Source organism: Photinus pyralis, unplaced genomic scaffold (assembly GCF_008802855.1).
Source record: "Photinus pyralis isolate 1611_PpyrPB1 unplaced genomic scaffold, Ppyr1.3 Ppyr1.4_LG8, whole genome shotgun sequence".
Taxonomy (NCBI): Eukaryota; Metazoa; Arthropoda; class Insecta; order Coleoptera; family Lampyridae; genus Photinus; species Photinus pyralis.
The window spans coordinates 2,944,055-2,955,835 of NW_022170819.1; the positions used below are offsets into that span (position 1 = coordinate 2,944,055).

The 11,781-nt window shown below is 36.8% G+C and overlaps 1 protein-coding gene across 1 annotated transcript; it reads right to left on the reverse strand.

Annotated features, from left to right (window-relative positions):
• Positions 1 to 9,886: 9,886 nt before the first annotated feature.
• LOC116178018 lies at positions 9,887 to 11,364 on the reverse strand. The gene is made up of 5 exons (XM_031497262.1): positions 11,274 to 11,364; positions 10,660 to 11,228; positions 10,413 to 10,615; positions 10,106 to 10,367; positions 9,887 to 10,060 (listed from the first exon to the last, which is right to left on the reverse strand). Exons 1-5 carry the CDS (start codon positions 11,313 to 11,315, stop codon positions 9,919 to 9,921), a joined length of 1,218 nt encoding a protein of 405 aa, XP_031353122.1. The 5' UTR covers positions 11,316 to 11,364; the 3' UTR covers positions 9,887 to 9,918.
• Positions 11,365 to 11,781: the final 417 nt, after the last annotated feature.

Here is an 11,781-nt window from a genome sequence, read left to right on the forward strand (position 1 = left end):
TGAATTTCGTTAGTAATTTTTTTCTGTCATGACTGTCATTTAAGAAACCAGTGTCGCCGTTAATTGTTGTTTGCCATTTGCGGTTTATTACTTTTTCCATTTTGAACAAATTTTAGAGTTGATGCACTAAAATATACCTATAAGAAACGTGACTGTGTCTAGTGTTAGTTTATAATTTGCGGTAAAACAAAAGCAGTATTTGTAGATTATACATAAGTAAACGATTTACCGAAAGCATGATGATACACCACTGTAATTAAATAAATGATCATCAGTTAGTACCAACGTCATAATTTTTTTGATTTGCGGGAAATTCAAATTGTCCTAATTTCTAATGAATCACCCGGTATATTTTGAATCCAAATATTCGCACAATTGCACCATTAGTAAAACAATTTTAATAACAAAAAAAACATTTTAAAAAATATGCTGCTTAATGTAACCCAAATTGTTAAAGGTAGGTACTGTAGTACTGGTTTACCATACCACTCGCCTTCTCCCAGACTCAGACCTAGATTATAGTATTAGGACGCCAGATTTTAGGTTGTGTCTTAAGGCATTTTAAGTTACAATTTTAGAGGTGGTCGTCTATTGGTTCTTTCATTTGAAGTAGCACAGAGACAAGGTAAATTAAACACATAGCAAGAATTAATTAGGTTTATTCCTTAATTAACATTTTGGAAAACAAAAACCTTTTACAATAAATGCACCGTGGATGACACAATCTCCCTAGCCCTTGGCTATTGGAAAGCGCGCGAGCGTTCCAGAATAGTCAAATGGCATTTTTATACCATCAAGGTTTATTTTCTTGTTCATTAAGGGAAATACGTGAATATTTATTATTGTTTATACATTGAATTACTTTAAGTTTAATTTTTACAATGGCCCGTATGAATAAAAGGGAGCAAATGTTAAGTGCCCCTTCATACTGGTCTGTTTAGCAGCGCTGTACTGCGTCCTGTCCTGCTGCTCAACAGCGCGCTAAGTCGCCCAGTGTGAAGGAGCACTTCCGCGTATTTACTTTGAATTTTGCAAGTATAAGCATATGCTCCATTTTATTCACATATGGGCCATTAAATTAAAGAATCATCATTTGGAAAACTTTAGGCTCAAAAAGGTATTACTTAAGTTAAGTATTTTTTCGTAGCCCACCACCTGAATAAAATAAACTGAAAACGATAGTCAATTTGCTACTAAACTCGATAAGGGCTGCATCGAGAGATTTTACTGGCTTTGCATCCATTTTATGTTTCCCGGGTGGTGCGGAATTGGGGGTGAGGATTCGCTCACTTCTTTTCGTTGACTGAGCGCTCAATTTTCGGTCTACTTGCAAGCGAGCGATAAATGACAGTACTCGAGACCGAACGTCCACGGGAACGCGGAACTAATGTTAGCGAGTAGAATGTCCTGCATTTTACAGAACTAAGATCTGAAGGCTCATTTTTAGCCATAGTGACAGACCTATCCGCTGTAGCTAATATTTACAACTGCCCTAATGCAGTTCAAAATTAATTAACAAAACTATATCTCTATGAGTCATAGAATAATAAAATTAAAATAAAGTTAATTAACAAAGAAGTAAGCAAATTCAGTTGAATTTAGCATTAGCAGTTTGCATGATTTGGCAATGAAAAAGGATTGACATACGGACGCATCATTCCTAAGGGCATTCCTAAAAATTTATCCCAAGAAGGTGCCACGCAACATTGCGATAATGTCTACAATATCAGACCACAACAAGAACGTTCATATTACGATTATAAAGACTACTCACAAATATTATATCTCCAATCCAATTAATTAACATTAATTGAAAATAATTTACCTTGTAGTGAACTATTCCGAATATACTTAACAGAAGCTTCTAAACTGCACATTTCTACTCATACGGTGTCACCAATATTGCACCTTTTCCAACTGGATTCGATGGATTCCATTCAACGACTAAATTGCACTTTTTTTGCTGAGTTAGTTCTACAATGTAAGTTTTTTTTCCTGACCTGAGTGAAATATCAATTTCCTAAGAACAACATAAAATAATTAGGCATGTTGGAAACGCCTTTATTACCCATAACGGAATTCTGTTTAAGCCCAAGTCATGAATTATTTTTTGTGTGTTTAAGATGGCAAACGCTAATTCTGTTGTGTTAAAAAAACTGGTTTATACGGAAAAGGGCACGTTAACCATATTAGTATAACGAGGATCAAACATTAGTGGACGTCTTAAATAACTACGAAGTTACAAAGCGCGTACGCGTTTTTTATTCCTAATTTAAAATTTCCGCCATGATTTAACTAGTTTCTTGAGACCAAAGCTACAACAGCGATTTCCAAAACTGGAGTTATTGGTATCGTTGGCGTCATTTGTTAAATTTTGAAACGTTTGTAAACTGTAAGTTATAAATCCCAAACCTTAAATCTGTTTGGTATAACACTGAATTTTAAATAAGTATCTTTTCAAAAAATTCAAACAGCGAAAGAGGCGGTATCTTCAACTCCCCTCCTCAATGGGAATCTGTCCCGTGGGTAGTTCTTCTTAAATCATTTATGTTAGATTTGATCTTAGTATAAGTGCTGTGATTTAGCGCTTGGGTTCTGATTTACCCGTGTAGGGACGGGAAAGAATATCCCTACCGCAGAGAGCACTGCGTGTCGTACGAGGCGACTAATCAACTACCCGTCGGGCGAAATGGCGAGTGAATGGAAGACAGAATATCTTGGGGGATGTTGTTCCGTTATAAATGTGAAGAGTGCGTGAATTGAGTGGGGAATTCGAATGAGTTTTTTGCGATTTTTACCGAGTGTGCCGTATCAATTTGCTAGAGACTGGAAGGTCAGGACTGAAACAATTAATTACATCATTTTTCTACCAAACATTATAGCAGATGGTTCGCACTAAAAAATCCAATCCGATAGTAAAAGGGTACGAAAACAAACAATTTTACCAAAAACTCAAACAGAGGGTTTAAAATGTTGTGTTATCCCAAATAATCTGTTTCTGATTTTATAAACTACTCTAAAAGAGAGGAGCGATAGCAATTACTGTGCTAAGAGTTTACCGTATATACAGTTCGTCTATGCTATGGGTTTTTCCAGCTCGACAGCGTGTCCTTGCGTCCTTACGTCCTTCCCAGAGGTATTAAAAATACCGGACTGGTGTTAAAATTCAAGTTTTTTAAGAGCGAATGTAATCGCGACTTAATCGGAGGCTGTTATCTGTAACCCACTCCACTAATTACGGTTAATTTTACTTATCCGAATAGTTGAAATGAAATTCCGGTCCAGCAATGCCCTTTTGTTCCTTGTAGTATGAGATTAAACGGCGGGATCTCCTATTACGTTGATATTTTCTTTAATCTGCAACTTTGCCGGTTTTAATGCTGGATTTCGTACACCATTAGAAAAAAAACGATTAATTGGTAATTATAACGGGCAGTTGTCTCTTAGGACCGCTTTAAAAATTAACCTACTAATTTCTACCTTCTACTCCTACACCGAAATAAATATTTTCGGAGCGACAATCTTTGTAACCAAGCGCCGTACTTAAAACGCTTCTTGATAGCGGGTGTTCTACAGAGTGATCGCTAAATCTGGTAATTTCCAGGCGGTGAACAGGTGCTTCGTTGCACTCTACGTAAATAGTAGTAATAATAATAACTACCACGTTCTTATATATTACGTTTCAAACACAAATACTGGTCTTGACAGTTCTCTAAAACTGGATCTGGTTCATATACTTTATTAAAGGGACTAGTAGCAACCGCTTTCCAAAGGCGAATCTTTTCCAAATTCGATCAGGTATCACGCGACACTACTACGATCAAGAGACGGAATAACTAACACCTCTAATTTTCAGACTACACATCAATTGCCCTGGCAGTCACTCGAACGAATGCGTCCCAAAATCTCGCCCAAAACTAAATCCCACTATTACCTTTGCAGACCATTGAGGGGTTGCAATGCCAAATCTAGATTCCTTTAACTTTACGTTGGTTGCATTACTGAATGGATTGGTGATGGTCACAAATGAGAACAATGGAATTAAGTACCTACACAAATGGCACGGTAATTGCAGTTCACTTTACCCAAGAAATTCTCGTTTAAGTCGCTGGTCGGACAAACAACTTTAAAACAATTGCTTATTCAACCCACACACCTTACATTTAAAACCAGGTGACATTAACCTAGAAAAATCCTTGCTCGCTTCTCTTACGTAAAGGTATAGTTATAATAATAACGTAAATAAGACAATTTTCTCCTATTAAAAAAATAGCTCTGCGACTAACAAGTGTTCATTGGCAAACGTTAATGGGGATTAATTAAGATACACATGCATGGGCACGTATCTTACTATATAACAAAAGGTCGCACTTAACATACATAGGTAAAGTACCTGTCGCAATATAACTTGCACAATAGATATATTCCACAAAAAAGATCTCACGTTCTTATTGGGGTTACGTTTTAGCTGAGTTCGAGGTAAAATTAAATTAGTATCTTTTGTATAGAATTAGCATCTACAAATGGGCAACAGACGAACTTCTGTATCTCAAGAAAAACATTGAAATTCCTGGAAACAAAGTGAAAATATGAACTTTCTCCTCAATTAGTTTTCTATTAAATTATAAGCCATAATATTTGGGACTTTCGTAGTAAAAATATTTGTTACAAGTCATAAACGTGATTGTTTGTTTAACAAAGTTTCTTATTCTTATTTATATTCATGATTATTTATATTTATTCCAGGAGATTTAGGAATCACTTTAATTCAAAAATTCAAAGGATTTTTCTCCTGATTATATAGGGCGATCACATTTATTGAGCAAAACTGGAAACTAAAGCTTGGTAATAACTGGAGCGAGTACATACATTATTTACTGCGTTATTTATACAGGGTGGCAATTTGAAAACTTACCACCCCCCATGTCTTAGTAAATAAACGAGATATTTAAAAAAATCAAAATCTGTTTCGGTAATTCGGAGGGGGAATCACAATGACATAGTTGGCTACGCACCCCCCTGCGCCCCAGTCACCCCAACTTTTAAATCTTAAATAGTGACCCTCCATGTGTGATATGTCGTTGGAAAGCTCTGAAAAAATTCATTCCAACCAATAGCATTACATTTAGGTTAGTAATTATCGCGCAAATAAAAAATAAACTAATCTTACTCTTAATATTAATAATTTTGAAACGACTTGGTTCTAGGGTCAGCGATTTTTATTAATTGGTCTCACATACAATAAAAAAAACAAAATCTCCATGAATCCATGGCCTACTATATATTTAAAAACGGTAAAAAATAAGACAATTATTTTTGGTTCATAGCTAAAATAATAAAAGATATAGATTATGTTACATCAATGTAATCAGCAAAAAGAATGCAAAAAAATTGACGTTAAGATATACAGGGTGTTGCATTAAAAAAATCAAATCTTAAAAACTACGTAAAAATATCTAAAATAGGCAGTTTTAGATATGATAACGTCCCAAAAAGTCAAACTTTTCGTTTTCACCCTGTATCTCAGAAACTAACGTAGCTAGGCCAATCCTGTTTGTCATATTAAGTTTTACGAAAACTACAAGTCTTTATTATCTTTAAAAACAGCTTAAAAACACCGTAGTCTCAACGTGAATAGGACACACTGTATACATACCTTTTAATTTAAGTTATCCTATTACTTATAATAGCATTTAATAAGAAATACTTTGATTCACAAAGAAATAAAAAAAAAGGTACAGACCATTGCTGTACGTGTCTAGGGGCGAATTAAAAAAAATTACGTAAGTTTACAATAAAATCAACTGCGTAATAATTGTTTATTATAAATTTGTAATACGAACTTCCGACCAATTAAAACAAGCAGTTAATTAATAGAGTATTAAATAATTATATATGAATTAGTACTTTAATTAAATGTACTTAATTAGACAGATCATGAATAAATTTAAAAAAATTAACAACGTTATGTATGAGCTTAAATTAGGCTATAAAGAGCACACATTTTGCATTTTGTTCTACTTTAATTAGTGTTTTAAATTAAATCGTTATCAGTATAAAACTCATAATCAAAGGGGAGAATGGTTTTCATAAGTTTCTTACCTGCCTATGCCGTTAAAGTAGTAGGAGCGGTAGAAGGGAGAAGTTCCCCTAACAAAAGGGTGCAAATTTATTGATCGTTCCGATAGGAGCGTAGGCAACACATCGTACACAAAATGATAGAACTAATTTTATTTTCTTCTCTTAATATGGAAATATCTTTATTTTACTGAAGCTACAATCTAATCTAGGAAAGCTACTAAACCCTAAAAATACAGCAGTGACGTAACGCCACTGTTGCATGTTATTTTAACCTTTCGCTTATGTCACAATCAGCTGATGATAGCATTTATAGGTTAAGTTAAAGTATTTTAAAAACCTTTGCATTTTAATTCCCCGCGTATAAACGTGCCTTTGGAATTGTTTCGGTTAAAATGGAGACGAGCGAATTTTGCAATTATCGATCGCCATTAAGCACCAGATATGCGAGTAAGGAGATGCAGTATAATTTTAGTGATCAAAGAAAATTTTCCACTTGGAGACAATTATGGGTTAATTTGGCGAAGGCTCAAAAAGTAAGAATCGTTTTTTTCTATTTTTATTCTTATGGCGAGCTCTCTCTCGTTTCGCATACACTTTGATCAGGTGAGGCATCTACAGGGTGTTCCAACTAAAACTAGTCCATTTGCTAATGATTGGAGTTAACGAGTGAATTAGTTACGATGCTCAATTATTTATCTAGTTTTTTTTTAAATTTCTGAAGAGAATAAATGTTGAATTTAAAAATACATAAGTAAATAGTTTCTTTTTTTGCAATAAATTGGACACCTTTCATTAAGGATGATGAAGATAGACTATTCATGGCACTTTTTATTTTTGTAGGTGGAATTCAAAGTTAGCTGCTGTATTTAATAAAAAAATCCCAAAAAAAAATCATAGTTTCCTGTGAAACAAATTGACATCAGGTAGCTAAGAAATATTTTAATTATGCGATCTTCAGTTTTTTCATAGCAAAGTATGATTTTGCACTTTTTTTTAGAAAATTGTACAATAACGTGACAATAATAAACGCGAGAATAAACGCATCTTGTCTTTGCGGTTTCCTAAATCTCAGTGATATTAAACGATAAACATCGTGTATTATTTGATCGTCCGAAAAATAAAATAAAAGAACTCTCCTATTTATATGTTTATCAAGTTTATATATGTTATTATTTTCTTTAAACGTTAGGTATGCCCCATATAAAGAAAACAAGATTTCCCAAAGGCGGTACGAAGTGTGAATAAAAACGTAACCGATAATCTCGCCGATAATGAAACATAACATTTGTTGCTATTCGTTTGGCAAAAAGCTGACTTTCCAAATTTAGAATCAATTTTAAATAATAAAAAAAAAACGCTAAAGTCTACTTTGATTGTAAGGTCTCTAATTAGGAGTTTTAGTTTTTTTTTAAAAACCGTTCGGCATATATTTTAGTATCGATATCTCTTGACAATTGGTAAAGAAATTAATAAATGTTTAACAATTTTCTGGTGAGCAATTTCCCGGCACGGTTAATTTTTTTCATTCCAGAGCACCCCCCGCACTCCATAGCACCGCCCCATACCCTGTCAAATTCGATGCAAATATGTACTTGCTCTGCGCTCCCGAAAACCCCCGAGAAATGTGCGCCTTAGGACACTTCCTAGTAAATCTACCACCGAAGTATTCTCCTCCAGAATATTCTCCAAAGGAAATCGCGATTAAAAAATTCGCGCCGGTAAATTTCTACTTTGGAGAAGACAAACAAGCTTTTCTTCGCCTCAGAAAACTCGTCCCCGAAGAAACCCTCTCCAGAAAATTCGCCCCGACAGATGTTCGAACTTCCAAACTACCTTATTCGTTCATTTCTATAACGCCACGACTTTTTAACGCATTTTCCAACCAATATCGGACGGCGCTATTATGGCCACTTTCTCCGTCCGTCAGTCCGTCCGAGGCCTTGACTGTTCCGCAGACTGCGCAATGTGAACTTTCTTATTTATTGAAAATTTTTCGAAATTTTAACCACAGATGCTTCTATAATAGTAAAGCCAGCATATCGCATGTTGTAGAATCAGATGTGCGCATGCGCAAACTGCACAATGGCAACATTGCCAACGGTCTTGTTTAGGGAGACATTTTTTTGACATTTTTACCATAGATGATTGCTTCCAGTAAATAAAAACAGCGCATATATGTAGCTATGGTCTTTTGGCGATTCTTTTGGAAAGTACTGATCACTGCATGGAAAATGCGCTAATGCTACTCGTCTTAGGACGAAAACCTTTTTTAGTCTTTCTTTTCTTCTATTTTTGCATTCTTTGGGCACGAAATAATTTGGTATCCTTCCTTCTTTTGGATCACCGGTTATACATGCAATACAAACAGCTACAAATTTTTTCAGAGGTTGATATCTTTAAGAAACGCAGATTCAATTTTTTTTGATAATTCTCAGCTTCCACCACACATAATTTACGATGATTTTACTTAAAGATAAGCAACCTTTAAACCTCATATAAAACCAGGTATAAAACTGTCCTGCAGGTGACGATGACAAAGTTCAATCTTCTTTTTTTTTGTTATTGTGCATACGCGCTCGAATAACTTAGTACCTACTGAATGTAAACAATAGTCCCTTTGTAGCGAAGAAAAATATGACACTGGCACATTTAATTGATTTGGCCTTCACTGGTAATAATTTTTTACGCGACGGTAATTCGCCTACCCAACTGCGCCAGTTTATTATCTCCGAGATTATCCCTTTCCTTTATACAATTAACCTTATCTAATTTTAGTTTTCAACACGCAATACAAATTGGTTTACTGGTGTCCGAAAGCAAACGGAAACTTTTATTCCAGCAAAGGTCGAGGGAAATTATTTTTCAACGCAATTCCGTAATTACTTCCTGGTAATTCCCGACCGAATCTCTTCTAAAATTTCACCGGATTAACTACCCGCGGAAAATCTCTCAGAGAACAAATTTGTTTCTTACTCAAAACTGATTTTAAGGACCATGCATTGGCTCTAACGCGAATGAATCCAAAAATCTGCCGAAACAGCCCCTAGATAATTAATTACTGAATAATTAACGACTGTTTCAAGATACCTTCTAGTAATCAGGTAAACCATCATATCATGTATCATATCACTCGCTGAATTTTCCGCAAATTTGACAAATCCCACGATAAAAAATGACCTCATGGTTAATTCGCAATTCTAATATTATAATATAATATAAGATAACCGAATATAATCTAGGGATCGACCGTTACCGATGAGTCGGCCGTCCAATGGCCAATATTTTGGCCGATACACTCATACAATTGCGGGGTGATCGGTATCGGTCGATCCCTAATCTAATCCAATCCAAACCCTAGACGGGCGGCACCGATTTCCGGAACTAATTATGGGGTCGCTATACAGTTCACACAACCGCTAATTCTACCAACTGCCTAAGGACTTTGTTTACACCCTGTAGACTTTCTCTCTTCTGATTGAACTCGAATGAATGTTAATCCAATCAAAGGATTAGTATCGCTGAAATTAAATGCAATTTTCGAATCAATGAAACAAAATAACCAAAAATCCTTTGTTTGGTTTCGACGGATTTCGTGTGGATTTGAATTATCAAAAAATACAATACAAAATCTGTGTCATGGGAATAACTTTCATGGGTCGATTCCTATAGGAATATTAAAATTTCTTCGAACAAAATTAGAAATATGGAAACAGGGAGGGAGGGAGGTTGCGAATAATAAAAAATAGAACTTCCTTACACTGTTTACTATGCTTCAAATGCATTGTAAATTGAACGCTTACATCTTAAATAATCTATCCACGTGTTGTCATTTCCACTCTACATTTGTGTGCACTGAGTCCCTCTGCGCGCTATTCTGCTTACTGGCAGAGTTCTAGTAAGTGTTCCAGTTTTAAATTGTGGAGACACCACATAGCTACCTGCTTGTTTAATTGTTATACACCTTTCGATGTTGATCGTTCTAAAAGGGTACTGTTGGGGGCGGAAGCGTGCACTAAATACTTACGTAGGCTGCGTGCAATCCGCAACGGATCCTGGAAGTATAGGGCACGGTCGATCTGCACCAGGAACCCACGAGTTGCTCCAAACACTTCCAGAATTCGGATTAAAGCTTTGGAAAACTATAGTCCTTTCGACTGACGACGTAGTGTAGTTTGTGGCGAAACTGGACGTTGTACATTCACAGCCATTGTCGCTTACCGGAGAATGTTGTTCGCTAGTACTGTTACTAGTTGGGCAGCTTCCCGCCGAGTACTTATTGCGACTACCTACAATAACGCGCAATAAATCCCCGTGTCTTCCTCCCTTGCCACCTGAAGTGCTCCTCTGAATTGCGGCCAGTTTCTTCCTTTGTCCGCCGTAGACGTACTCGTCAGTGTTGCACGGGCACTCGCAGTCCGCGCATTTCAGTTGATAAGTGGCTAGGGGCTGCCTTACGCCGGCTTGCGAACTTCGCCTGGGTCCGGCGATCGAGCGGGGGTGGCACTCGCACGAGTGGTCGGATTCGTCTTCCGATCTTAATTGGCAGATTTGTCATGGTCGAGCCGGATTAAAACTTACCTCATCGTCGAGAGTGGGACGATGTTCTTGGAAACGTGGAAGGTTCCACCGTGACTGGGGGTCGGCCTTCTGTTAAATTTCCTCGTCTCTCCACGGGCGCATTTGTTATCGTCGACATGTTCGGGTTGTTCGCTTATCGATTTAACGTCTTCAGTTTCAATTTGGACTTGGACGCTTTTGTCGCTTAGTTTGGGGGACACGTGGTGCTGGAGCGGTACGGTTTCTTTGTAGAAACATTGCAAACGTGCCATGTCGACGACGTCGAATAAAAAGACCGATCCGGTGAAACCATAGGCGATTAGAAGTAATTCGTAATACCCGGTAGCGACGTTCGTCCATACCAGACAACCGGTGGAGACGTAAAACAGCATAGCTGCGAGAAGCGCCACTGGAGTCCAGAACTTCCACAGGAGCGGTTCGTTTGTCGTTGATACCAGTAGATTAATTAACGTTAACACACCAAAAGCCGCTGGCAGTGCCACCACCGTACTCTTAAGGGGATCGTGTAATGCCACGTATCCCATAAGAATGGTGCCGGTAGATAAACCGAAGCAGGTTGCGCACGCTACCTGAAAAGGGACGATGAGAAATGCGGACGGCAGGCGTTAACTCACAAATTCGCATATTTGTGTCGAGTTGTAAATCTGATTTTCCATTCAATTTGTCGTTAGCTTCCTTAGTCGGGTGACGTTTGGACGACATACGTCAATTAGTTGAGATGATTTGAATTTAGTCCAATAGATGGTACCACGATGGTACAGCCACTCTTCTTATAGTAAAACTCTTCCTTATCACTCCTAGATATGCATTTTTGCAACCATCTGTCTACTAATGACATGATTCATTTTCGCAACCTTTAAAGACTTTGGAAAATTTTCCCAAGGCGTGATTTACTGAAAACTCTTACACAGGTTGCGGACGATGGTCTCTGATCTCAAAAGGTATAGTCAGAGGAATGTTGAAAAGCCTTAGACATTTTTCTAGAGGAGTTTTTTTTTTCAGGATGAAACGCATGGAGATTCCTCAGGAAGTCTTTAGTATTTTCAAAGAACAATGACAGCAAAGCATTTTTAAACGGACTTCCAAGAAGCCATAGAATCATGGAAAATTCTGTTTGTAGTT